The 26,756-nt window shown below is 43.0% G+C and overlaps 1 protein-coding gene across 2 annotated transcripts in view; it reads left to right on the plus strand.

Moving 5' to 3' along the window:
• NEGR1 (neuronal growth regulator 1) overlaps positions 1–26,756 on the plus strand; it is a 214,475-nt gene that overhangs the window by 153,701 nt on the left and 34,018 nt on the right. For both annotated transcript variants that reach the window (XM_027891061.1, XM_027891060.1), the window contains exons 5-6: positions 5,527–5,647; positions 10,757–10,908. In XM_027891061.1, coding sequence (XP_027746862.1) covers positions 5,527–5,647; positions 10,757–10,908 — 273 coding nt within the window. The remainder of the gene's footprint in view (positions 1–5,526; positions 5,648–10,756; positions 10,909–26,756) is intronic.

Below are 26,756 nucleotides of genomic sequence, written 5' to 3' on the forward strand. Positions count from 1 at the left end.
GATGGTTATAATGGAGCTGAGGGAGGGACATGTTTTGGGAAATTCATGTGCCGTGTGACAAGGCAGATCCCACACAGAGAGTGCAGGAGAATCCACTTAATTCCCAACAGTGCAAGGTATTTACACAGTTGTTTAACCAGCATCTGAAGTTGGTTAGTAAACACATCATAGCGTTTGTAAAGGGAAATCCTAAATGGGAAAGGGAAAGCTGAAGAAAGAGAGAGATTTGGATCTCAGATTAGGAAGAAATTCTTCCTGTGAGGGTGGTGGGGCCCTGGCACAGGTTGCCCTGTGAAGCTGTTGCTGCCCCATGCCTGGAAGTGTCCAAGGCCGGGTTGGACAGGGCTTGGAGCAACCTGGGATAGTGGAAGGTGTCCCTGCCCATGGCAGGAGGTGGAACTGGGTGAGTTTTCAGGTCACTTCCAATCCAAACCATTCCAGGATTCCATGAAAAGCACATAAGAGATGCTGGGTTACATATAGAACCAAATTCTCACCAATATCTTGTACATTTGCATATAAAATTTATGTGCATATACAAGTCAAGATCCCACTGAATCTGTGTGTTTTGATAAGTCGTCAAGAAAAGATGGAATAAATAAGCTTGTTAGTTGCTGAGCCCAGTGGTTGTTACAGGCATGTCTCTCAAATGTTTCTGCTCAGCAAGGAAGTTTTTTATGTGAAGAGCCATTTATTAAACCATTCCATTATTTTGGGAATAGGTAGGACTGATGCTCGGAATAAATTAGCAAAATTAAACAATCTAGATTGTCAAAAGCCCATCTTAATTATCTAAAGCACAAGTAATACTGTTTCACTTGTAAAGACTTGTTACTGTATTGGTAAAACACTGCATGTGTACAAATATCTAAATGAATATATTTGAATATTGCTGATATCTGGTTTTCTGAGCAGCAAAACAGATCTCAAAACCCGTTTTCTTACCTAAGTTTTTATCTTAACATCCTGGAAAGCAACAAAAGCTGACATTAGGATACCAAATTAAAAGCTGATGAAAACTAGGAAAATAAAAGACTTACTTTTTTTTTTGACATTTACAATTAATGCCACAAAAATGTTAGTTTAATCAGACAATATGGGTGCTTACAAAGGTGAAATTGGAAGTTGCCAGCCCTGAATGCTCACGTAAAAGTTAATAAATTCAGCTCGTAATCATTATGCACATGCTAGTTATAATAATTTACTGTCCGTACCAAATCTTTATAAGCATTGTAATTAAATATAAAATGCACATTAGAATTATAATGAGTAATTAGGGCAACATAACTAATGTGCATAAAAGTCCCAATGCTCATTAAAATGTAAAAAGGGGAAACCTGCTCTAGCTGGAGTTTTAGCATGTTCCCTGTGCCTGTGAATGACAGGGATTGTTTTAACTGTTGCCTTAGGCATTTAAAAGCAAAATGAAACTGCCTGGGAGGGGACCAGATTCAGCAGGACTTTGAGTAATTTCTGGATGGAACTTAAGCTGTAAAATGTGGTTTTCCAGCACAAACTCCTGAGTCACATAAAGGTGTTGGGGAACAAAGATGTGCAGAATCAGAATTATATAAAGGTTTGGGTTGGGAGGGACCTTTAAGCTCATCTTGTTTCACCCCCTGCCATGGGCAGGGACACCTTCCACTAGACTAGGTTGCTCCAAGCCCTGTCCAGCCTGGTCTTGCACACAGGGCTTTGTAGGGTGACCTGCGTGGGCTCCACGCGATGACACCAAACCCCTGGTGAGCCGGGTGGCATCTGGCATTGCCTCCAGTGCCTGTTGGGTCCAACTCTTCTCACTCACACACTTCTCCTGACAGATCCCTCATGTGGGGATACATAAATATGTATTTCTAGGGAATAATAAATATGTATTTTGGCTCAAGCCCAGCCTTCCCTCCTGAGCCATCTCACACAGGGACAGACGTGAAGGGTGTTGGTGAAGCTCCAGTGCAGCCACGACTCTGACACCCTCTCCAAAGAACCTTTCCCAGCAAAGCACTCACAGAGATTTGAGAAACTGATATTAAATAAATTCCTGTAATGTATTTCCAAGTCAGAAATTAGGCATTTGTTTTAAGAACCTTTCTCCACAGGGTTGAACCATGGGAGAGGATTAAACAAGGATTCACTAAAGGAGGCTAAACTTACAAACATGAACCACAGAAGCCCAGTGCTGCTGACAGATTTATAGTAATCGTATTCTTTTCTCCATTATTTTATATAACCATTATTTAGGAGATATAAAAATGACAAATATGTTTAAAATTATTAGTCTCGCACAAGGTTTTCTTCTTAACATCACTGTTAGATTTGACTGCAGTGTCTCTGTCAGCCCCCTGACTTGTCTGGGATAATCCCCACCTTGGGAACTCGGGGGGGACTTCAGCCCCTTCCCTCCTCCTGCAGCCTCTGCCAGGAGGAGGTTTTCCTGTCTCCTGATGCTCTGTACCTTTGAGACAAGGTATTACTTTCTTGCTGGCTTGTTTGTTGTTATTAATACTGAAGTACTCAGACACAAGGCTGTGTCTGCAACATAGCGGGAATCTCTTCCCACAGAACTTGTGGAGGGGAAAACCAGTAAAGGCTTTAGTTGTAGGTGTTTGAGGGGAGGCTGGAGCTGGAGCCTCACCTGTTCCACACCTCAGGGGATGCCAACAGCTGCAACTTGACTGACAGCAATGAAATCAGCTCTCAAATATCTCCTCAAATATGAGTCTTTTTGATTGCATAAAAAACCTACATTAAAATATACAAATATATAATAGGGATGACCTAAGAATCTCTCCCAGGAGTTTGTCTCTTCCTTTTCCAAAGCAGACCTTGGCAGTGAGAGCAGCAGGTTTTGGTTGTGTGATTTCAGTTGGAGTATCTCAATCTTCCAGCCCCATGGCAGCAGGTGGGTCTGGTGGATTTTTGGCTCAGCTCATTTCTAATCAGTGCTGCAGGAACACACCTGTATCAGACTAAGAGCAATAAAATAACCTGACAGTGATAAATCCAAGAGGATGGTGGCTCCAAGCGATCCCCGGGTTGTGCTTCCATACCTGTATTAACTAGGGATTTCCTGGAGCAGGGAACATTGGTTTTAATTCTTATTCTGAAGAAACAGAATCCAAAATCTTTCTGAAAGCAAGATCTAAGAAAACTCCCTCTTTAGAAATTTTCCAGTAGTTTCCAAGCAGAAGCCTCACCAGATAGCAAAGCCTGGAATCATTGCTTGTAGCTGGGATGCAGCTGAAATCCCTTCCCAGCTGCACTGAGAGCACAGGGCCTGGGGCTCCTGCCTGAAGAAGGAGCAGCAAGCTGTACATTTTTATGCATCATTTCATTTTAAAACATATTGTCAGTGATGTTCTGCATTATGTAAAAAGCATCCAACGATCCAAAGGAAAAAAAAAAACACAAAACACAAAAACAAACAAACAAAAAAACCCTAAGAAACACACAGAACACTAAGCAAAAGGTGAGTAGACCCAGAGGTAGCATGAAGGTGGTACGTTTTAGGAAAAAAGCCTTTGTATGTGACTCAGGCCTTTGCTTATCTCTTATTTGCTCTTCCAGTGGTCACATCTCTCATACAACTTGAGTGAAGGAGTGGGAATGCATTACATGTCTCTGTTATTTTTATGGAGTAACAAAACAAATCTGTATTTTTTCCTATGCACATTATGCAAAAGTAGTCCTGCAAATTGCTTGAACACTTACTATCTCCTGGAAATTTTAATGTTACCAGTTGAAAATTAATGAGTTTCTGGGTTGGTTTGTTGTAATCATCAGGTATGTGATGAGGGAACCTGCCTATCACTGTTTTGTCGTAGACCTGATGCTTCTTTAGTGGCAGGTTTGTGTAAAATAGTCAGATCTCATAAATTGTGTCAGAAATGAAGGGTTTGGCTTTTTAAAGAAACACCATCAAAGGTATTGGCAAAAGCAGGTTTAATTTAAATTTGTGAAAATGTGACTTTACAGAGTTGGGTGTCAGGAGTTGCTCTGTTACTGCCCAGGTTAAAGCACACACAGGAAGATCAGATCAGAAGCCATTTGGAATGACTTACACAGAAGCTGGGAATGCAAAAGGGAGCGCAAAGGGTATGGGTGCAAAGATAACGCTGCCAAAGGGTTTAGCAGCACTGAATCACTGAGCACTTTAACATTTACAAAGCGATTCAGTAGGTTTGCTGTAGTTATAAAAATACCTTAAGTCTGGATTTGGGACAGGAACATTCATCCCAGAATCAATTCCCATGCATGGGGGTAAAGCCCTGTGTGCTCCTGTTTCCAGGTGTGTAAAGGCACCTATTGAAAATTCCCCTCTTGATTCTAACTGTTCCCACCCGTACCATGCACGAGCTCCTGGTGGGATCAGAGAGTGTCTCAGGCTCCACTGGGACAGTCAAGGGATATTTCAGCACTCAGATGGTTTGGTCAAGGTTTATCAAGAGCTGCTGAGATCAGGTCTGAAGATGGGGTGGGAATGCACCACAACCACGTAGACAATGAACAGTGGGTGAGACGGTGCAGGAAGCAGACGTGAGGCAGTCAGAGCTCTACATGAACATAAACACCTTGAAGCAACATCTGGAAAACTGCTTGGGAAAAAGTAAACAGATTTTTATTTATAAGTTCTGTGGTTTGGTTTTTATAGTGTTTTGATGATGTACATAAATTATTGTATCAAACTAGAAAACATAAAAGAAATTCCAGGGGGGAGGCAGTTGTTCCCTTTGATAATCTCTTTCCTGAAGAATTTGCTGTGTTTTATTTTCAGCTCACTGTTGCCTTTTGCTGGCAACTGGAAAACTTGACAATGGCTTTTTATCTTTATTTGTATCTGTGGTTCTAAGCTCAAAATGTTCATTACTATTTACAATGTCTACTATTTAAAAACACAAAATACATTTACTAAAACAACGTTATATCCAGTGCAATGCTGGGAGAGTCACTGTTCTGTGAGGTTGATGGGTGGCTCACCATCCTGAAGGTTTATTTTTTAAATATGCAAAACAGGGACTCAAAGGCCACCTGAGCTCTGGGGTTTGTGTGCTGTTTACAGGAGCCATGATGCAGGAGGTAAGAGGTGCTGGAACTGGGGCCCTTATGGCCTGGGCACTGCTGTACCCTCCCAGTGCCAGGGACTCTTCAACTGAGCTCAGTGGGAGCCTCTCAGTGCACCATTCTTGGAGTTCCATGTGCTCCTTTCCAATTCCCAGGATTTACATACATCTTGTATGACACTAATGCTTACAGTTGTGGCTTACACTGAGTAACTGTTGGACAACCAGCTTTTTTTCAGAATTGGATTAATATCTCTCCATGTCTCAGTTGTGTTTTTACACCAAACACATAGGACAGATCTCAGAACCTGCTGTGTGGGGTGATTTTGACTTTGCTGGAAGCAAACGTGGTTGAATGTGAACCAAGCTGGAGACCACTCATGCCAGGCCGAGCGCGCCGAGGAGCAGCGGCGCTGAATGATCTGCGTGTCCAGATGCCAACATCCATTTTACAATTCTTTTCTTTCAGTTGCCCCCACAATTCAGGAACTTAAATCCAGCGGTGTGGTGCTTGGAGGGAACGGCCTGATACGGTGCGAAGGTGCAGGAGTTCCTGCCCCGAACTTTGAGTGGTACAAAGGAGAGAGGAAGTAAGTAGCCGGTGCTGCCGCCTGCCTGCGGGGACCAGGGTGGAAGAGAGAGGAACCGCCAGGCTGGGGTTGTCCCCATGGTGACAAGTCCAGCAGCCTGGCCTGCAGTCAATGCCGAGCTCCAGCAGTGGGTACCTGGAGGCATTGGCTGTGCAGTACTGGGGGAACAGCTCAGTATCCTCGTGGTTGTATTTCCTGCTCTGGACACAGGCTGTGCTGGGCTCTGAGAGTGATAAATGCCATAACGAGCCTAACATTCAAATGTGCTTTAGTAATTACAGCCTCTTAAGTATAATAAAAAAAAAAAGGCACTGAAAAAGCTACTAAAAGGACTTTTTTTTTTTTAATTCATCTTCCCAGGTTTCCTGCTGTGAGTTTTGGGGTGGAAAGGTTGTTTCGTGAGCAAGACTTTCAAACAAATCTTCCTGTGTATGGATTTTCACCCAGTTGTGTCACTGGTGGTCTAGACCGTGGGTCTGTATTCCACAGAGCTCTGCAGGTCACTGCATCCAAGAGTGGGTCCAGGGAGTGCTCCTTGCTTAAGCCCTAAAAATTGATTCTGTGCTTTGGGTTTGTTTGCAGCCAGCTTCACTTCCAGGTCACTAGTGTTATGGAATGGTAACAGGCATCTCTGTAGAGTCAGCTTTATTTTAAAACCAGCTCATTAAACAGGTAGATAGTTTCCATTTTTAGTAGGACATTGGGTTTTTCAGCTCTTGGGTTGTCCAAGAGCTTATTTCTGTTAGGTTCACATATCTATGCAAAAGCAAGTGGATGTTGTGCCTTGTAACTGAGTGTCAAGCTTTTGGAACTTCCCAGCTTCCAAGTGTTAGGTTTCTCAATTCAAACATCCCCCTAAACCTGGGAGCTGACAGGAGAATATTAATGACCCTTTTTCACAGAGAGCCATCTGTCAGCTCGTTTCTCAGCTGCTCCCCTCCCTCAGCAGGAGCTGCTCCTCCTCTCCCTTCACTTTGCTGAGCAGTCGCAGCTTTGCATTTCACCCTATCCCAAAACATTCTCTAAAACCTGACCTTTATATGACAGTAACTTGTTTTCCTCTGTTGGCAAAATTCAACTGCATCCGGTTTGCACAGATGCCTGTTGTGTTGTGCTCATCCTGGGGAGAGTTGCAGCAGGAATATATTTTGTGTAGGAAATATTTCAGCGCAGTTTTAGCACTCTGGATTCAATCAACCCTTTCCAGCGTGCTAATCACCTTTCTATTTATAACACTGACCAAATTCCTTTCCCGTGAGTGCACTCACTGCCAAGGCAGCAGCAGGAAAAATGAAGCAGAGCATTTCAGGACACCAGAGTTGTGCTTCTGTCTCAGTTTCAGTTGGTGTTTCACCTCAGCAAGAACTGTACTGTCCTTTTGGGTCTTGCTGCTCAAATGTTGTGTTAAATCTAACGCTCCATCCTTTTTAGGAGTTGGACTTTGATGATTCTAGTGGGTCCCTTCCAACTCAGGATATTTTATGAACTGTTGTTGGCAGATGACTACAAAAGTGCTGGGGGTCTCTGAACTCCCTTCACTTGCAGGAAGGAAGGAAATCCATACACACTTTTTTTTTCCTTCAGTATATCCCCTTTCCCTCTGGATAATGGGCAGCCAGCACAAGATGAGCCTTGAGCAGCTCAGTCATTGGTTTAATGCAAAGTTCTTAGAGGTAGCTCAGAGTAGCATCTACATTATCAGGCAGATAATTTGCAGCTGTACTTCGGGACTACATTTATCCCCTGGGAGTGCACACTCTCCTGTATTTTCTGTTAACAGAATAGAGAGAATCCCATTTGCTTTAGATACACTTGGACTGGGACTTGTATTTTTGGACATCTGAAACCCTAAATGTATGTTCAGTGTCTGAAACAAGCCTTTTCGGCCTGTAAACTGTATTGTTGTTACTTAGATTAATGTAAATCCAAACCCACCATTTCCAGACTCAAGGGATCATCTTATCACAAAATAGTCATTAAAGCTAAGCATAAAGGCTTTAACAGACTGCATTAAGTTAAAAATATTAGTCTTTGAGGCAGAGAGGCTAATTCTGCCTTATCACTGAGTTCCCGAGGGCTGCTGTTGGGTAACTCTCTGCAGGTGCTGGTGCCCAGGGTGGGGTAAACTGGGAAGAGACAGAAAATTTGGGGGAGAAGTTAGTAAAAACCTCTTAAAATTATCATAGAAACATCAAATGGTTTGGGCTGGAAGGGATCTTTAACCCATTTAGTCCCACCCTCGCCATTGGCATGGACACCTTCCACTGTCCCAGGTTGCTCCAAGCCCCATCCAGCCTGGCCTTGGACACTTCCAGGAATGGGGCACCTCCAGGGATGGGGCTTTATAAATGTGTGTGGCTTCTAAAATTGTAGCAGGATTCCCGGTGGAGAGGAGAATGACTTCACTGTGCCAACTCCAAAATCCACGTCTGTTCAGTGTGTTATGTTTAGGGTTACACAGAAATTAGATCTCAGACATTAAACAGCCACAGGGAAGAAGCCAAAAAGTCACCTAAATAAAATATTAAAATATTAATTCCCTTTTCCTTCTCAAAGCAAACAAGACACACATTTGAAATAACAAAACTCATTATAATGGCTTAATATATTATAATAAGGTGAAGGTATTCAAATTTGAAACCAAAGGCAGGCTCCCCCCGGGGGCTGGCACTGATGCATGAGCTCTGGATGTGTGGGAGTAATCTCTGGAATAAAAAGGAGATCACTCTTCCCTTTCTAACTGGTGCAAAGCAGAAAGGTGAAGGAACACGTGGGGCAGCTGCGCACAACTTAAAATGCTGTTCCAGGCTGGGAAAGAGCTCAGTGAAACCCAGACAAGTGATAAATGTGTGTTCAGTCAATAAACGAAGCCGAGCAGCTCACGGGAGCAATTAATTTAAAAGTAAAAGCATCTGCTTCTCACAACTGCAAATAGAAACCCTCGGAACTGCTGAGTTTATGCAAACTAATGCCAGCTCCTCGCTCCATTAATTGCCTGGCTTATTGATATGCACATCTACCCAGTTCCATTTACTCCAGAACCTCCAGTCCTGGCTGCCAGCATCAGCCACTTCCAGCAGGGACATGGAGGGACGGTGATGTGGGAGAAGTGGGAGAGGAAGGAGGGGCAGGACTAAGAGGAAAAGGGTTGTGAGCTGGCACCCACAGATCTCATCCTCTCGGCAGCCTGGGGAGACAGCAGGTCACAAAAAGCAGATGTGGTTATTTTTGAGGCAAATGTCACCCCTTACAGGGCATGGGGACAGCAAAATTTCCCCCCCTGCAATGTTTTCTGGATAAAAAAAATGAGTTAAACCTTACAACTGTAAAATAGAGATGCTGTAGTTCAAATTGTGGTTATGGGCCAAAGGGGTGGAGGTGGCTTGGAAAGAGCAGCCAGGAACCATGAAATCCCAGACTGGTTTGGGTTGGAAGGGACCTCAAAACTCATTTTATCCTACCCTCTGCCATGGGCAGGGACACATTCCACTATCCCAGGTTACTCCAAGCTCTGTCCAACCTGGCCTTGGACACTTCCAGAAGTGGGGCAGCCACAGCTTTTCTGGGCAACCTGTGCCAGGGTCTCACCACCCTCCCAAAAAAGAGCAAGCCATAGGTGGACAAGGAGCTGTGATTCCAGTACCCCAAGTTTCCCTGGGAGAGGGGCAAGGGATCAAACCCTGGAAGGCAGCGGGAAGAGATGGTGGCCATGGCTGCAGCTCCTGCCCTCCCAGTGTCAGTGGGTGTGAACCATGGTGTGATGGGTGGGTCTGGGAGTGAAGGAGGCTCTTAGGATTGTCTGCATGAGAGGCAGGAAGCGAAGGGACATTGGTGGGTTTAGAGGAACATCCATGTGCATAGGCTGAATGGACAAACCTCTGCCTTGCACAGGAAGAGATGAATCTTCCAGCTGGAGTGCTCACCCCAAACCAGGCACTTCAATCCCATTTCTTTTACATTTCATGCAAAATCTTGTGTGTCCATGGGATTTGCCATTTCCTCTCCCCAACCTTGGGCTGGAGGAGCAGAGTCCTCTACACCAACACAAGCAGCACAGGGAAGAGAAGTCCCCATGAGTGAGCAGCCTGTAGTGATCCAGTGGGAAGATAGGCATTCACATAACGATGAGGAGGGTTCAGTTCACAACATGCAGAATTGCAATTAATGACAGATTTTTGAAGGCTTTTAGACAGAAATGTAGAAGATTGTATTAATTCCCAGGATATACCATTATATCTTCCAATATAGCAGGCAAAAATTGTATTCTTAATCTGAAACTCTACTCCTGATGGGAAATATAAGGAATTAAGAGTAATAACCATAGCGAGTTTTTTAATAACATGGTTACCCTTTTCATCTCCTTGTTTGATCAGACGTGGTTTGCCTACAGCAACACCATTTAAGTTGGTCATCCTGGTGCACCAGCAATGATTCTGACATGGCTTTGGGAGCAATACCAAAACACCTGCGCAGTTCCTGTGAAATTTGGGATAGGGAGCTCAAAGCTGAGTGAAAAGATCCCTGATTTGGCTTCTTCCTGCACTTGGTTCCCTCATTCCTGCCCAGGTTGCTGACTCAGCACATGTTCCTAATTGCAAGTCTAATTTGCAGCCCTGTAAAACAAACTGTGGTCAGAATCCCACAGTCATATTTCTGGCTTCTAATCCTCACCTTTGATCAGCTGGTGGTGGGAACAACAAACTCCAAAGTCTGGAAAACACTTTTTGAAAGACTTACCATAATACTTCTCTGCCCTAAAGAGGGTGTTATATTTTCGGTTGGATTTGCCTCATTCACAATCTAAGCTCTCCATCTGAGAGCTTCTATCCCACACTCTGGTAAGGCAGGAGGGAATGTGGGTCTTTATTTTCTTTCAGCTGTAGGACACACAGGGAGCGGCAACTCTTCCCCTCAATACTCCCAGCTCCAGCATTGCATGTGACCTCTCCAATGTGGGAGTTTTGCTCAGCAGATGACACTGGCAGCTTGCAAAGAGCTGGTGGTGCTGCCAGTGGTGTCTGTAAAACAAGAAAAATAAAGAGATATAAAAAAAAAAGAAAATCTTGGTTATGGTATATGAGTTATAGACATTTTCTTTTTGCCTTCTAGACTGATCAATGGTCAACAAGGAATCACTATTAAAAATTATAGTACAAGATCACTTCTTACTGTTACCAATGTGACAGAAGAGCACTTTGGCAACTATACTTGTGTCGCTACCAACAAGCTAGGGACGACCAATGCCAGCCTGCCTCTCAACCGTAAGTAATGTGGACATGTGGCCGATGTTCATGGGTGTTTGTTACACAGACATGGATTCAAAAGCCAAAAAGTAGTCGTGTGCTTTTCTCCCCTCTAAATACCATTGCGTTCCTCAGTACTGGAAATGATGCACCTGGTTGATTATCCCATGCTGCAGGAGGGTTTCTGCTCTGAAAGTGTTGGCACGTTTTGGGGCTATCAGTGAGTTATGAGTCTGTCAAAGAACTCACAGCTAAACCCAACCCGCCGTCATGGGGTAGAGGCAGAATTGTCACAGCAACATCTTTCTGCTCAGAAGAGCAGTGATAGATCCCTACGGGACCACTGTAAACAAAGGTTAGAACTTTCCACAAGGAATTCCAACAAGGGATATCCTGAGCTGAAGAACTGGGGTGTGCCGGAGCTCTGCTCACACCTCGCTTTGTTGGTCATGGGCCTCAGGTACAAGAAAGTCTCAAAGGACTTGAGGTGAAATCCTTTGGAAAAAAACAATAAGCATTGTAAGAGGCAAAGCATCAGGATTTTCAGCATGGAGGTTGCCTAAAATGGGTCTCAGATGTCCTGTTTGGAAGGTATTTTTATCTGTGAATTGGTAGCGCTTCATCTTTGCTGAATATTTAGCCTTCTGCTAATGGCATGCAAAGATGTTCAGAGTTGAACTCTGGTGCTGAACTGTCTGTTCTGATAGTGAATAAAACTGAAAGACAAAATTCAGAATATATCCTACATGGTTTTCTCCACATGAAGATACTCCTTACTGAGCAAAAATGTACATTTTCAGTTGCTTAAATCCTACAGTTATTGCTTTCTAACCATGAAACTTCCTTCTAAACATATTCCCTGTATGATGTGTATTGTCAGGTTATTCTAAATTTCTGCAGAAGAGCTGTAATAGGCAGAAAACAGCACAAAGCCTTGGCTGCCATATATTTAATATTTGAGGAATCATTAACAACGGGGGAACGACATTGCACTTACTTTAAACAAAAAATACAAGTGAAAACAAAGGAATATTATGCCAGAAGGAGATGGAATTTGGTAAATTTGCAATTCAGAGAAGGGAAAATGAAGGTCTGGCTTCATTTGAACAAAGCAGAGCTGAATCTATCTCTGAGCTGCTACCAGGATATTATCAGTCTTGTATGGTGAGGGGACATCCTTAAAAAGCATTTTGGGATGCAGAAAATGTCATGTAAGTACCAAGTACCTTGTTACAAATCATAAGAATAGATGTTCTCCATCATCAAAGAGATGGGACATGTGAAGCAGAATGGTCTGAGAGAAAATGCTGAAATATGGGTCTGATCCTGACCTCAAGAAGCAAATGGGGGATGATGTTGGCTCAGAGGTTTGACTGAAAGACCAAGATGAAATGTCTTATTTTATGCTATGATTTTTTTTTTAATATAGTCAAAAAACAGATTTCTAAAGGTGGTGATCTAGATTTTGATTGGAAATGAAAATCCATTTGGTGGAGTTTTTTCATTGCTGATAATTTGCATCTTATCTAGGAATATTATAACCACACAAAAAAAAATCACAGGGTAGCAACTTGTTAAATGTGGATTCCTTAATCCTTCAGAGAGAATTTTCTCTTGTGAAGCTCTACTTACATTTAAATTTTTTTGGCAATGATAGCAGAACATATGTTCTGGTTCAGGTATGTGCGAGGGAACTGGGAGCAGTTCCTGGCTGGTTGCAACATTCAGTAGTCAAATGTAGGGTTAAGTGTAATTTGATCATCATGTTACTTGAAAGAAGCGTTAAAAATTAGAGTTTATGACTTATTTCAGTGTGTGTTTTCGTCTGTAATTGCATTGGAAAGATACAGTCTGAGGTGCAGTTTTGGGCACCACAATGTACGGAAGAGATGAAGCCATTAGAGAGTGTCCAGAGGAGGGCAATGGAGATGGGGAAGGGCCCTGAGGGGAAGCCGTGTGAGGAGCGGCTGAGGGCACTTGGTGTGTTCAGCTGGAGGAGGCTGAGAGGAAACCTCACTGCAGTTACAACTTCCTGGGGAGGGAAAGAGGAGGGGCAGGCACTGATCTCTGCTCTGTGGGAACCAGGGACCTGAGGGAATGACCTCAAGTTGTGTCAGGGCAGGGTTAGGTTGGATCTTAGAAAAAGGTTCTTCTTGCAGAGGGTGGTTGGGCACTGAACAGGCTCCCCAGGGCAGTGGTCACAGCACCAAGGCTGCCAGAGCTCAGAGAGTGTTTGGATGATCCTCTGGGGCACCTGGTGTGACTCTCGGGGATGGTCCTGTGCAGGGCTGAGGGGTGGACTGGATGACCCTTGTGAGACCCTTCCAACTCACATACTCTGTGGTTCTGTGATTTTATGTGAAATGGTTGGAATAACATCAGTGGTACAGTGATTTGGGACCCCCACCACACATCCCATTGCCATCCCATGGGAAACCACTACAAGTGTGCGAAGAGATGGGAGAGGTTGTCACAACCCTACAGCTGGAGCCCTTGAACCCTTGAGTCTGGATACCTGAGCTTCGACCCTGAGCACAGAGCAGCCCTCTGGTATCAGGGTATCAGCAAGCTTTGGTATCATCACCTTGTCCGGCATCGCTGGGAAGTTGCCATTTGGCTGCTTCCTTCTGCTCTTAGGTTGGGGTTTTTAACAATAATGTGTGTGGCACAGTATTAGAAAAGCTGTATATTTTTCTTTGCACATCTTATGCACATATGTAATGCATAAATAACACGGAAACTGTGCACAGCTGGGACAGGACTCAGGGACAGGACTAAGCCCCTTCTCCATTACTGGTGTCTGAATTCAGTGCAGATATAAAACTCCAGGATACCAGAATGAGGATTATTTCATCTGCTATGGAGAGGCTCTGGGTTTTTGTGATCCATCAAGGCAACCTTGAGCTACCAGAAAGTCATGAAGGAGGTCAGGGTGTGTCAGGACAAGGTACAAGCTGACTTTGTGTGGCTGGGACATGAACTGAGCCAAGGAGATGGGATGTTAATGGAGCTGTCCCAGAAGATGCCCATGGGGTGATGAGGCAGTAGGAGAACTTATCTGGAATTTGGCTGGTCCCCAGGGCCAGAAGACATGCAGCAGGGACACTTAGAGCTGTTTTTATCCTGGGGACAGGCAGCCAGATCAGTTTGCAGAAGATCCTCGTGTCTGAGGGGTTATGAATATCCCAAATCCCGAGAACATACTGGAATTTATTGTCTCCCTAACTGAGGAGTTGTTGGCCATGTCTAAGATCCAGCTATTAATAATAAATGCAGCAGCTGTAAAAGAGAAAGTTGGAGCCTTGCGGGAAAAATGCAGAGAAGCAGTGGTTCCAAAAAGTGAATAATGAATGGCAATTTGCTAATTATTCATGGCTGAGTCCTCTGGATCATCCAACTGCACTGTGTTTTGTGAGGAAGCGTTTGAAGTGCATGATCCCCCTGGAGCAGCCACAGGAGGCGTGTTTGGACAGTCCCACACTGGCATCTCTGGGCCTAATTGATCAGATATTTAGCACTACCTACACTGGCTGTTCCCAGAATTTCTGGTACTTAAGAAGAAAAAAAATATAGTCCTTTCCTGTAAATAAAGTTTGAATTTGCTGATTCATTAAACCCAGGAGATGAGGCTTTACGGCGCAGACCCGGGGCAAGAGGTTCCCTCTCCGGGGGCGAGGAGGCAGTGAGGAGTAATGGAATAGCCCTTTTTAATTAAGTACATTTGCCTTTTAAATTAGTGCAATCTTAACTCAAGACAAAAGGCATTTTCCTACAGACAGATTTGCAAGGCCATTGTGAGGAGAGGAATTGTCATTAACTATTGGCAACCAAAGGAGGTTTATTCAGGCATTTTTCCCAAGCAGTCAAAACTGAGATGGGTCTATTGCTGCTAAAGCAGCCACGTCCTTCCCCAGGTGTCCCCTGTCCTTGTGCTCTCCTGACTGGGGGCCACAGCTGGTAGTGGATTTCCTTTCTCTTACCGCAGCTGAGTTGTGGCAGAAGGTATTTCCTCCCTTTCTTTGATGAGGATGAAGGTGGAGCTCAGCCCCTGCTCCCCACAGTGGGATGTGGGGTGAGATGCTGCCACCGCAAGCAGAACTTGGTGAATGGTGGAGATCCCATGGCACAGGGTTTAGCTCAGCTCCACGGCACTGGAGCTCCAGTCTGTTCCAGGTTCTAGGGTGCAGCAGATTGGTCTTCTGGTTCTGTCAGGGGTGCAGTGCCACCCCCACACCTCTGCAGGCCTGGTGGATGGAGGGCATTGACTCTGTAGATTCAATCTTTACATCTATAGAAACCATAAACCTACTTCGGAGACTTCATGGCTGCCTTAAATTCACTGCGATGTGTGATCTCTGTCTGTCCCCTGAAGACACATTACCCACAAGTCTGAGTTCACCTTGCAGTAGATTAAAATAATCATCACTCCTCTATTAAATGTGTGTATGTATATTCTTAAGTAAAGGTATTATTTTTATGTTCTAAAGAGCACCTTCCCTAATATTTTTAGAAATCCTAGAAATAATTTGACTGCTAAGGGACACATTTCCCAAGAAAACTTGCAATCCAGGGGAAACGTCGTGTCCACTACTGATAACTGCAAAGGAATTACTTCTTTCCATGGCTGGTTATAAAATGCGAAAGTGTTACTGATGTCCAGGTTTATACAGGTATCTGAGACATATTGCTAGTAATTATGCAAAAAATTTAAATGATGAGGAATAGCTGCCCAAAAGGTCAGGAGTGACATTTGGAAGGAGAAGGAACCTGGCAAGGTGTGCAAGAGATGCGGTGGTGTTTCCTGTACCAATTTAATCACTGCAGCTGAACACAACTGCTTTACTGAGGAAACATCCAACTGTGAGCTCATGGTTGGTGCAACGCACTTATAATCTTGTTTCCAACATTCCTACATGCCGGGAGCGCCAGACCGTGCCCTCAGTTTACGTGCTGGTTGCCTTGTGTACTGGTTCCTACATGGAGATTCCTAATTAAACTACTGGATTTGTATTTTTAATACATCGGGTTTTGTATCGGAAATGTAAATAAAATTAATATTCTTCCAGAAATTTAAATGAACTCATTAGGAATTGCACACAACTTGTAATAGTATGCACGTTCCTCCGTGGCACTGTGAACAGTTGGTATGGCATTGGCTGTGTCTTCTGGAACATCAACAATGCAGAGGGATCAAGGGGCTCTGCAAAGGGGTGTCATGGCCTTGCAATGACACATCTCCTAAATAAGGGACAGAAAACCTTTTCCCATGGGTGATTTCCAGCAGTGGCTCCTGCTGTGCCCAGTCCTGACAATCAGTGATAGACTATACTTAAGGGGACTTCAGAGATTTCCTCAGTCATGGACACAATTATCTTAGAGGTCTTTTCCAACCTTAATGATTCTGTCTGAAAAAGGGCACAGTCATGATGCTACTCTTCACTCCTTGCAGTTCCTGACTTTCTTCCTATGATCCATAGTGACCCTCCACTATTGTGGTCATATCGTAATCAAGCTTTTTCCCTCCTTTGGTATCTTTTTCTTTATATTTAAACCAAACATTTTCCAACTCAATCCTCATGGGTCCCTTCCAACTCGGCAAATTCTGTGATTCTTTGATTCTGCCTGGAATAAGTCTCCTGATGCAGACTAGGTTTGGACTCCATCCCTGTCCATGCTGCCCTCTCCCAGCACTGATCTCTGGACTCCTGTGGGAGTTTTTCAGTGTTATCCAGGCTGTGTGTGTGGGCAGGTTTATCAGTAATTTATATAGATTTAATTACAGCGCTTGAGTTGTCTCTGTTCATATATTTCAGTATCATCATTAAACTCAGCATCAGCAGTTTCATCTCATTGACTGAAAAATCAGGTTTTAGTGTATTTGGATACATGACAGATTTCTGCTCAGGTTTAGCTCAATAACTTTGCTTCGCCCACCAAATCTGACATTTCTAGAAGAAATATTCTCTCCAGGGGAATTCCTTTTGTGTCCACAGTTTCAGCTGTTGTCCAATTACCTAAGAAAAATTTTGCTATTTTATCTCCCAAGTACCAGCCTGCAAAGCAAATCAAACTTCAGTTTGCATAGTTCTGTCTCAGCCAGGCAGGCTGGTCTGCATCAAAAAAAAATTACTTTAAAAAAAAAATAATATATATATATACACACACATAAAAATTTAAATGAAAATTCATGTGCTCATTAGGAGCCCATTCAAAGCCTTCTGCAGTCACCCAAAAGACAGTTATTGATTTAATAAGGTCTGGCTCAAGCCCAAAGTCTCCTGTAGACATCACTGTGCAGAAAACTGGGCCCATGGACCTAATTTGTCTTTGTATCCCTTTCAGTCCTGCCCCCAGAGATGCAGTCATTGTCCTGATTTCATTCAGCTCCTGCTATGCCTGGTGGGAAAGTCTCTTTTTCCACATCTCAGGAGGGATGATGGACAGGGAGCAGATGTGAAATCCATTCTAGGAAATTCCAAGTACTTTGTGAAGGGGTGGTCACATATCGGCGCCGTTGTGCTTTCTTCTGGATTCTGATCGATGTCATGGGACACCCAGGACACACCTGTGGGGTTACTTGTGCACCCTTCATAAAGCCAAGCCAAATCTTTGCCTGGTGCATTGTCCCATCTGGAAGCTCAGGAGATCCCTGGTTTGCCTCTTCCCTTACAACCTGAAGGGGATTTTCCGCTTCCTTCCCTCTTTATGGGCTCTGTCTTCACTGGTGGTGTTTTTGGTCTTAGTCCTTGGCTTTGCTTTCCACATCCAAGTTGGACTAATAGGACCAGCTGCTGCAGGATAGGTGATCCATCATGGAAAGGACCTGTCCTGGAGGTGGACACCCAGCTCCTGAGCAGTGTGTTGAAATCCAGGGCATTAGAAGAGCTGGGTTATAAATCTCGGAGCTGGTTCCTTGGGGACCCTTCTCAAAGATTAAGGTGTATTCATCCAGGGCATTTTAATTGGATGATCATGTTCCCAATGGAAAACAACTCTGAAAACTTTCAACCATCCCCAGTGGGATTCACAGACAGAGTGAAAACCTTTTTTCTCTCCCTGCTCTCACACAGAGTGGAACAAAGGCGTACGATGCAGTTGAGCAGCTCAGCCAAAGCAGGGAGCTTTCCTCACATCACAAGTGCACCTAAGGGACTAATTTCATAACATATTGCTGAGACAAGGAGCCCAACAGAGTTAAAAACCCAGCACCTTAAATTCATATTTTCACACAGAATAAGATAAATGGCCAAATCCTCCATTCATGTAAGTCATAATAATTCTGTTAAATGCTGGGTTTGAGATCCTTCCATATGGATGCCAATGTCTGCTCCAGGTAACAATTATGGAGAGTTATGAAGAAATTTTCTCTAAATCCATTTTGCAACTTGAGCTTTATTATGAATTATATGACAATAAGTGACTGAGATGGGATGAGGTAGAAATAACCCATTTGAGTGAGGCCAGTAACCTGCTTCTCCTTGACATTTAGCAGAACATTTAAAGATTTGAGAGTGTATCTGTATTTGGGGGCTGGGAAATCAAACAAAAACCCTGGGATCTTTGCTCTGGATACTTTCTGAAGTTGCCTAATGTTCTGTTTTGTTATGTTTGTGGGTTTACTCTCGAATTTTGCAATTATAACAACAGCCCACAAGGTTTAGGCACATATTCTTACTAAACTGGATAAATTAGAGAGGTTGAAGCATGTCCAAAGCTTCATCTCAGTCAGTCATCATAGGATCATAGAACATCCTGAGTTGGAAGGGACCCTGTATCATCCCTCTGCTGCCCCTACAGAGGACACCCCAACAATCCCACCCTGTCCCTCAGAGCATTGTCCAAACAATGATTAAAACATTCAAGGTCATCCATGGAATTTAACTCCTTGCCCCTGCCCCCAGAAGGAGGAGGAGCACCAGTGGTCAGAGCTCTCTTGAACTTGAGTTTCTTTTCACAGGGGAGAAAACTTTGAAGTAAATTAACTTTTAGCAAAATTGAAAATCCAAAGAATACCATACCTAACAAATGGGATGGAAACCAGAAGTGCTATAAATAGCACTATAAATAACGATATAAATATATTTTACAGCTCAGGCTAGAACACAGACTTCTGCCTTGGCCTCAAAACTCTTGCAGAGTGGAGGGCAGAGGTTCCTAAAGGTGTATTTAGAAACAAAGGATGAAGAAATTCCCAAGTCAAAATATTAAAGATGATTACTGTCTCTCTTCTAGAGGAAAAAAGGTTATTGAAAAATTGGCAAATCTAGAGAAAGTGTATTAGAAAGTTTTCTCATAAAACAAACCCAGGAGAGATTCACTTACACTAGTCAGTGGCAAGTTTTAAAGTTAATGCAAAGCACTTCGTCGTTGAAAGATTATTAAGTGTAGAACTTCTTTCATAACAAGTTGTTGAGACCAAAGCTCATGGGACTTTAGAAAGGAGTGAACTATTGATCGAGGACATCCAGAGTTTCCAGGAAGATCAGAGAATAGATTTTACACCCAAGATTTCAGCATTTAAGCAAATAGTCCAACAGGTTGGAAAATGCCACAAATGCGATAATTTATCAGATTAATTCTAGATTAGTTAACAAAAGCACTTGTTTGAAGCCAAACCTTTATCTGTAAAGTCTGTGTGCTTCTGTTGAGTCAAGTGCCTTCTAATATAGAGATACCCAAAAAATAGATACAGGTGGTCCCCACAGCTCCCTTTACATTTTCCTCAGAGCTGCTACGTGTTCCTAGTCTGAACAGTATGAGGTCTGGACAGCCTGTGAGTTGAAGAAAAAGATGAAGGGAAAGGAATAATTCCTTTTTTGGCTGCAAGAAAGCTAAAAATACCCTCAGAGGTTTAAAAACAAGAGCTTTTCCAGTGAGCCTACACCATAAGCGCTAATTAACCTCTGTACTGAACCACATGAGTAACATAATGCTGAGGTATCTCAACAAGCCTCTAAAATCAAGAGCTCATTTAATGTTATTCTTAATTCCACCTCCAGGTTTATATGTTGAGATTTTGGCTGGATTTGTAATAATAAATTGAGGATAAAATCTTCTTCTTCTCTGGGCTCTTCCAAACCTTCAGTGAAAAGAGTTACCATCAAATATTTCTTGTGATATCAGAACTATTCAGAGAGAAAGGCCTATGATGAATTTTTCAGAAACTTACTTTTTCCCACACTATTTTATCACAGGTATCAAACCTGATTTCTTGACTTTTAAACTTTCTGCTATGAAGCACCTACAACAATACCCTAAATTTTACTGTGAGGCTGTTACTGTATAGATCTTTTCTTATAGATTGGCCTGTAAAAAGATATTCATATTGCACATTTATATTTACTAATTTTATTCAAGAATAAAACACAAACCTGAGAACTGGATCATTTAAATCCCATTAATTTATTCACTTAAAATTAGATTCCAAGGAAAAGAAGAAAATATTTAAATTACTGAGGATGTGAGGAGAATAAAAGGAATAAATCTCATGGAGTAACTGCAGCGTTAGCCAAGGCACACCCTTATGTAGGAGCTCTAATTCAGTCAATAAAATGTCCATCAGTACCAGCCCTTTTTTTGCTGATGCTGTTGCTGAGCTGTCCAGAGTGCTGCAAGAACATGGGAAAAGGTCTGTCAGAAGGGAAAAACCAGCTCTGGAGTCAGGATCCAACTATGGTTTCATAAAATAACAAAATGTTTTCCCTGGATGCAGATTTCTAAATTAGGATGCCATGTGAAAAAAAGGATGAAAGTTGCCCTGCACTGCTTGTCCCAGTCCTGTCAGAACTGCAGTGTGTCACACATCCAGCATGCAGTGGTTCTCCTGCTCAAGAAATTTGGCAGCCAGACCATTTCTGTTCATAAATTAAAGGCTGATTCTTGACCTTTCAATGTTTACTCTCAACCAGCACTTGCTGAAGCTGCTCCTGGGCTCTGTAAATATTGTTCCCTTGCTGGCTGTGCAGCCTGAGCAGATCACTGTGGTCAGAACACACCGTGTCAGTGTGAGTGAGAAGGTGGTTCAGCTCTTCACAGTCTTTGTCAACAGCTGCTATAAAAAATACCCTGAAAACTTGCACTGCTTTAAATACAATTCCCAGGTCAGGGACTGAAACTATCGCTGCCCAATTAACATGAAATTTTTGCCAGGGACTTTTCTTGGACATACAAATACTTTCTCTTAGCACATCTGCACCTCTGTTATGGTGACAGGCTGGGAGAGTTTGGGGTGTTCAGCCTGGAGAACAGAAGGCTCTGGGAAGATCTCAGAGCCCCTTCTGTTGCCTAAAGGGGCTCCAAGGGAGCTGGAGAGGGACTTTGGACTAGGGATGGAGGGAAAGGACAAGGACTAATGGGTTCCCACTGTCAGAAGGCAGGTTAGATGGGGTACTGGGAAGGAATTCTTCCTGTGAGACTGGTGAGACCCTGTCACAGGGACAACCAGTCAAAATTATTTTGGCAATTAAACTTGGTGAGTTTATTGAAGAGATTGGTCCTCAGTGTTAATTACAGGTCTGCTCCATACAAAAAAAAAAAAAAAAGTCTCAAAAGAAGAGGTAGCTCTCATGTAAAATTTGCTTTCTGCTGTTGCAGAGAACACCTTACTGCAAAGCTGGAGCTCCAGGAGCTCCATATCCCTCCTGTCCTGAGGAGCCCAGAATCAAACACAGCACTCCAGATGTGCCTCACAGGGCTAAGCAGAGGGGTGGGTTAATGTGGTCCTTCTTAACTCCATCTTAATTAATCTTCTTTTACAGGAATTGCAGACATTTTATGCATTTCACTGTGACATGGGCACATCTCACCATGTAATTTCTAGAGGCTTGTAATGATTCATTTGATAGGCATTGTCTGTGGATTTTGGTTCGTCAGGGATCAGCAGAGCTCTAATTACACAGTAATTATTAAATAACTTACTCACAAATTGCTGTGCCAGTGAAAGCAAATATCAGAGCAGTTGAAGAGCATCCAGTTCCTCTGGGAATATGTTCTATAGGTACAAGGATGCAGGGATGGGCTGTTTTCCCTAAACATGGTGGTAATGCATAGGTCAGGTACTAAAGTCTGTAAATGAGAATGAGACTTTTATCTATGCCTGTATTCCCAGAGCTGCAAGGAGCAGGAGAAGGCTTTCACCCTATCGGAGCTTAACCTGGAGGGGTTGGGTCAGGAACCCAGGTTCCCTTGGTCAGGGGAAGCATCTTCATGGGCTGCCCCAAGGTGTAATGGACCCACCAGCACAGGTACTATCTCTTGGGCTATAAATCCACCACGGATGTTACCAGTTTACCAGGTACCTGAAGATAGTCTGAACTATTCCCAGACCTCTCCCTGTGTTCATTTTCTTCCTCCATTGAAACTCAGGCAGACTCCACTGTTTCCTGATAAGTGGGGTGATGGCTTCCCACTTATCAGTGGTTAGAGAGCAGGGTTATTTGGGATATTGGAAGGAATTCCTCCCTGTGAGGTTGGTGAGGCCTTGGCACAGGTTACTCAGAGAAGCTGTGGCTGCCCCATCCCTGTAAGCGTTCAAGGCCAGGTTGGACAGGGAACAACCTGGGATAGTGGAAGGTGTCCCTGCCCATGGCAGGGAGTGGGACTGGATGATATTTAAGGTCCCTCCCAGCCCAAAGCAGTCTGGGATTCTCTGAGTTGCCTGTCCCCCTACTTCTGTTGTGACTTTTCCTGTATCCCATGGGATGTGGGACTCCTTAACCCCACATCCCTTCTCTGAGGTGTGAGAGGGGGCCAGGCAGAAACGTGTCTCTTGTGTACCAGGACTTGCACCTTTACAGGACTTGCACCTTCTCCGTATTGCATCACTAAAGGATATTTTGCCTTATTTACTTCCAGAAATACAGCGACAGTTGTGCAGATTTAAAGAGTGACCTCTGAGAACAAGAATATAATTACTGGGAGTCAGAGCAATGCTAATCATATGTTCCTGAGCAGCAGAAATGCTCACAGATTTCCAGAGCTGCATTATTCATGAGCTTCCTATTTATTCATATGAATGAAAGACCAAGCTCAAAGGACACAGATGACTTTGTCACTTTTCTTCATTGTGTTATGGTCTCAACAGCTGTAAAAATCATTAAAGCAGCAGTTTTCTCTGGAAAAATCTGAAATAGGGAATAAGGACCAGTGAGCAAATATTGTATATGCTTTATAATACTATAACTCAAGCAACTAAGTGAAAACATTGTCTTTCATGTCACTTTGATGAAAGATGTAGGAGCTTAGAAGATGTAGATATACTTCAAACATTGATAGAAAATAGAAATTCAATGGGTTTCTCAACTTGCTTCCCATGGTTTTATTGCCCAAGGCAGAGAGAGCCCATGGGTGACATGGTACCAGGAAAGGGGCAGAGTCAGGACCTTTGCCATCAAGGAAGGTCGTGTCCAGCTCTGGGAGCTGGTGGGCTGTCCTAGCTGTTCCTTTGTCCGTTATGCTATTTGGTTATGCAGCTCTGATACGTAAACTTGGTGTAGAAGAGCAGCAGGCTGGGAAGGGTTGATCAAGTCTTTAGAGGTGACTTTCAGAAAACCCCTAAAATGTTCTTTTTTCTCTTCCATGAAACATTTCTTCTCTATATGCATTTTAATTAAAAACATGCAATTTATTTTAATCTCAGAGTGGTTTGTGTTGGGAAGGACCTCAAAGCTCATCCAGTTCCACCCCCTGCCATGGGCAGGGACACCTTCCACTAGATCAGGTTGCTCCAAGCCCTTTCTAACCTGCCCTTGGAGACTTCCAGGGATGGAGCAGCTGCAACTACAGGCTTTTTCTTTTTCAAGAGTCTCCATCGTTGGTTCCTCTGTGTGGCTGGATCATCCCTGGACATTGGGGTGCTCTTTGCTCTGCAGAGAGCTTGCAAGTTAGGTAGAGGGCACACACAAGCTGAAATGGGTGGTAAGGCAACACAGGGACAGCTTAGGGGACAACAGGAAGCTTTCAAAAGATTTCCCTGAACTGATGGTGGTTACAACAATGGATTGCCTTTGGTTTTGGGCAGACAGTCCACTCAGGATCTGGCCGCAGCCAGTCATTGAGAAATTGAGATGCTTCAGGTGTGCAGAGGAAGAGAATGTCATAAATTACAGCCTCTTTTTTTTTTTTACTTTTTTCTGACTTTTCTGACTCTCATTATAGGAAAAATATTGTAAACCAAGTGGAATGTTTCATAGACACAGGTCCTGACAGAGGCTGCAAATTGGTTGTGCCTTTTATTATCTTTTATTTTTGATAATACTTGACAATGTCTTGTAACTGGAAACACAGCGTGGGGAGAAATGCTTTTGGATTTGACTTCAGACAAGCTCATTTGATGTTTCTTCTCAGAATGCAAAAGTGTTGAGGTTGTCTTTGTTTGTGGAAGTTATTTTTATATTGTTACATTTCCTAAACTGCAACAAGTGTCCCTAAGAGGGAAACTGAGGGTATTAGAAATCTGCATCTGAAAGGGCCTCAGTTTCTTTGGAAAAAATAATTCTTATGTGGCTTTATGTAGAATAAGCAGGTTCTTCATAAGGGGCAGCTCTGATCTCTGCTCCCTGTGAACAGTGACAGAACCAAGGGAAGGGCTGGAGCTGTGTCAGGGCAGGTTTAGGTTGGATGTCAGGAAAAAGGTTCTTCCCTCAGAGGGTGGTTGGGCACTGAACAGGCTCCCCAGGGCTGTGGTCACAGCACCAAGGCTGACAGAGCTTGAGGAGCATTTGGATGATACTCTCAGAGAGAGAGTGGGATTTTTGGGGTGTCTGTTCAGGGACAGGGTTTGGACTTGATCCTTGTGGATCCCTTCTAACTTGGGCTATTCCATGAAGCTGTGTCCCTGGACCCTTTGGATGTGTGTGGTGCTCTGGAGGAAAGGCAGAGCTGCTCACTGCTACCACACGTCACCTTCATGTGTCCAAACTACCCAAGCCCATTGTTTCTTTGCAATTGATGAATTAATTCTTTTTGCTCTCCTGACACAAGTGACCCTTCACATGGCTGGATTTACATTCTCCTCCTGTAATTGCTTAGCAGGAGTTTCTTCAAGCACATGTTGTGTGGGGTGGCAGGAGGCTGCAAGTGCTGAGGGTCCTTCTGAAAACTGTAAAGATTTCACTGGTCCTGTTTATTTTTCAAATCTGGAAAAATTCGTTATTAATTTATTAAACATTTTTTGGAATTTGTTGCACTGTCTCATTTTTTAATAGTTTAGTGTTTGTAAATAGAAGTGCAAAGATGAGATCTCAAATTAGTGGATGTTTTTGTGGTAATCAAAAAGTAGCCTGCAAATGAATGGGTACTTTTGCCAAAATCCCTTTGATGAGGAAAAAAATTCCCTGATTTATTCAAAATACAGGCAGTCCTGTGAAAGGTAAAGCCTTGAGCATATATCAATGTCTTAGAGATGGGAAATTGTTGGGAGAGTGGGGATGGAAACTGCAAACTCCTTCTGCCAAGAAAATCAAATGTGTGACCTTTAATTAAATATTATTTTGAATATTTTAAATGGAAATATAGATTTGCCTGTTGGTGGTTCACACACACACAGATCACCACTAACCCCCACAATTAAATTAAATTAAATTAAAGCCAGTTTTTTTCACACTATAAAATAGTTCATCCTACATAAAACATGATGGTTCATCCTGGAACTTATTAAAAATAAATAATTAAATCAGTCTTTAGTAGACTGTGGAGTTGAAACAATATGTTTCATATTTCTTTGCTTTTTCATAGGAAAATCAAGTTCCGCAAGAATTTAATTAAATGCTCAGGTCTGGACTCCACCGAACTAACTTTTAGTGAGGGCTCTTAAAAATTACCTTCCATTGGACTTCTTTCACAAGAGGACAAAAAAAGGTGTCAATAATGTGGTTTTCTACAGGCTAAAAAATATTTGAATATTGATTGAAAAACTGCTGTCAAGCAAAAGCAAACAGCTGCAGGTGGAGAGGGAAGATTGCCCAAGGAGGGAGGAAACTCCCTGGCAATTTCAGACCTCACACTTCAAGCTAGGAATTACTGTTTTTTAATGTCTCACAGGCATTGAGCTATTAAATATTTATCATCCTGTAATAAAAAAATAAACCATTTAAATAAAATAAACCATTACCAGGCAATTAAGGTGTAATAACTCAAACCTGTAGAAAAGCCCTAATTGGAATTGCAAAATATTAAGGGTGAGGGAAAGACACAGAATAAATTAAGGTCACGTCTCTGGCCAATCCACTTACTTTGCACCCTAAAGATTTTTTATTAAATATGTTTTTCTATTTGCCATGGTTCTCAAACAGGCTCTGGCTTCACTGGGCTTAAAGACCTGTATTTCACAATAAATCATTAATCTTTAACAAAGCTGATGAAGCCTGGGGGAGATAAGCTTAAATAAGCCCTGTTAATTATCAAAGGTCATACATGGAAAGAGTTTTTTTAATTAACTAATGAGTTGGTATTTAACTGCCAGTTGCGTGTTGGTTGAGTTATTGATTCCTGCAATATATGGGAAAGCGAAATATCAAAGTCAAACAATTTTACTGGTCCAGGCTGGAATGAAAGAAGCTTTTTGTATTCTCCTGTTGGGAAATCTTCTCCTTTTGACAGTCTCAACAATCCCACCAGTGCTCCTTGTTGTCCAAACACTCTTTGAACTCTGTCAGCCTTGGTGCTGCGACCACTGCCCCTGGGAGCCTGTTCAGTGCCCAACCACCCTCTGGGGGAAGAACCTTTTCCTGAGATCCAACCAAAATCTGCCCTGACAGATCTCTGAAGAATGACAGGAACTAATGGCACGAGGACTACAGAAAACAATTAAAACATTTCACAGTTTCTGTTCATCATCCTTATTGTAAAGCAGGTTGGACCTTCTGTCG

Source organism: Empidonax traillii, unplaced genomic scaffold (assembly GCF_003031625.1).
Source record: "Empidonax traillii isolate 1590-97213 ecotype Southwest subspecies unplaced genomic scaffold, ASM303162v1 scaffold309:size1915965, whole genome shotgun sequence".
NCBI lineage: Eukaryota > Metazoa > Chordata > Aves > Passeriformes > Tyrannidae > Empidonax > Empidonax traillii.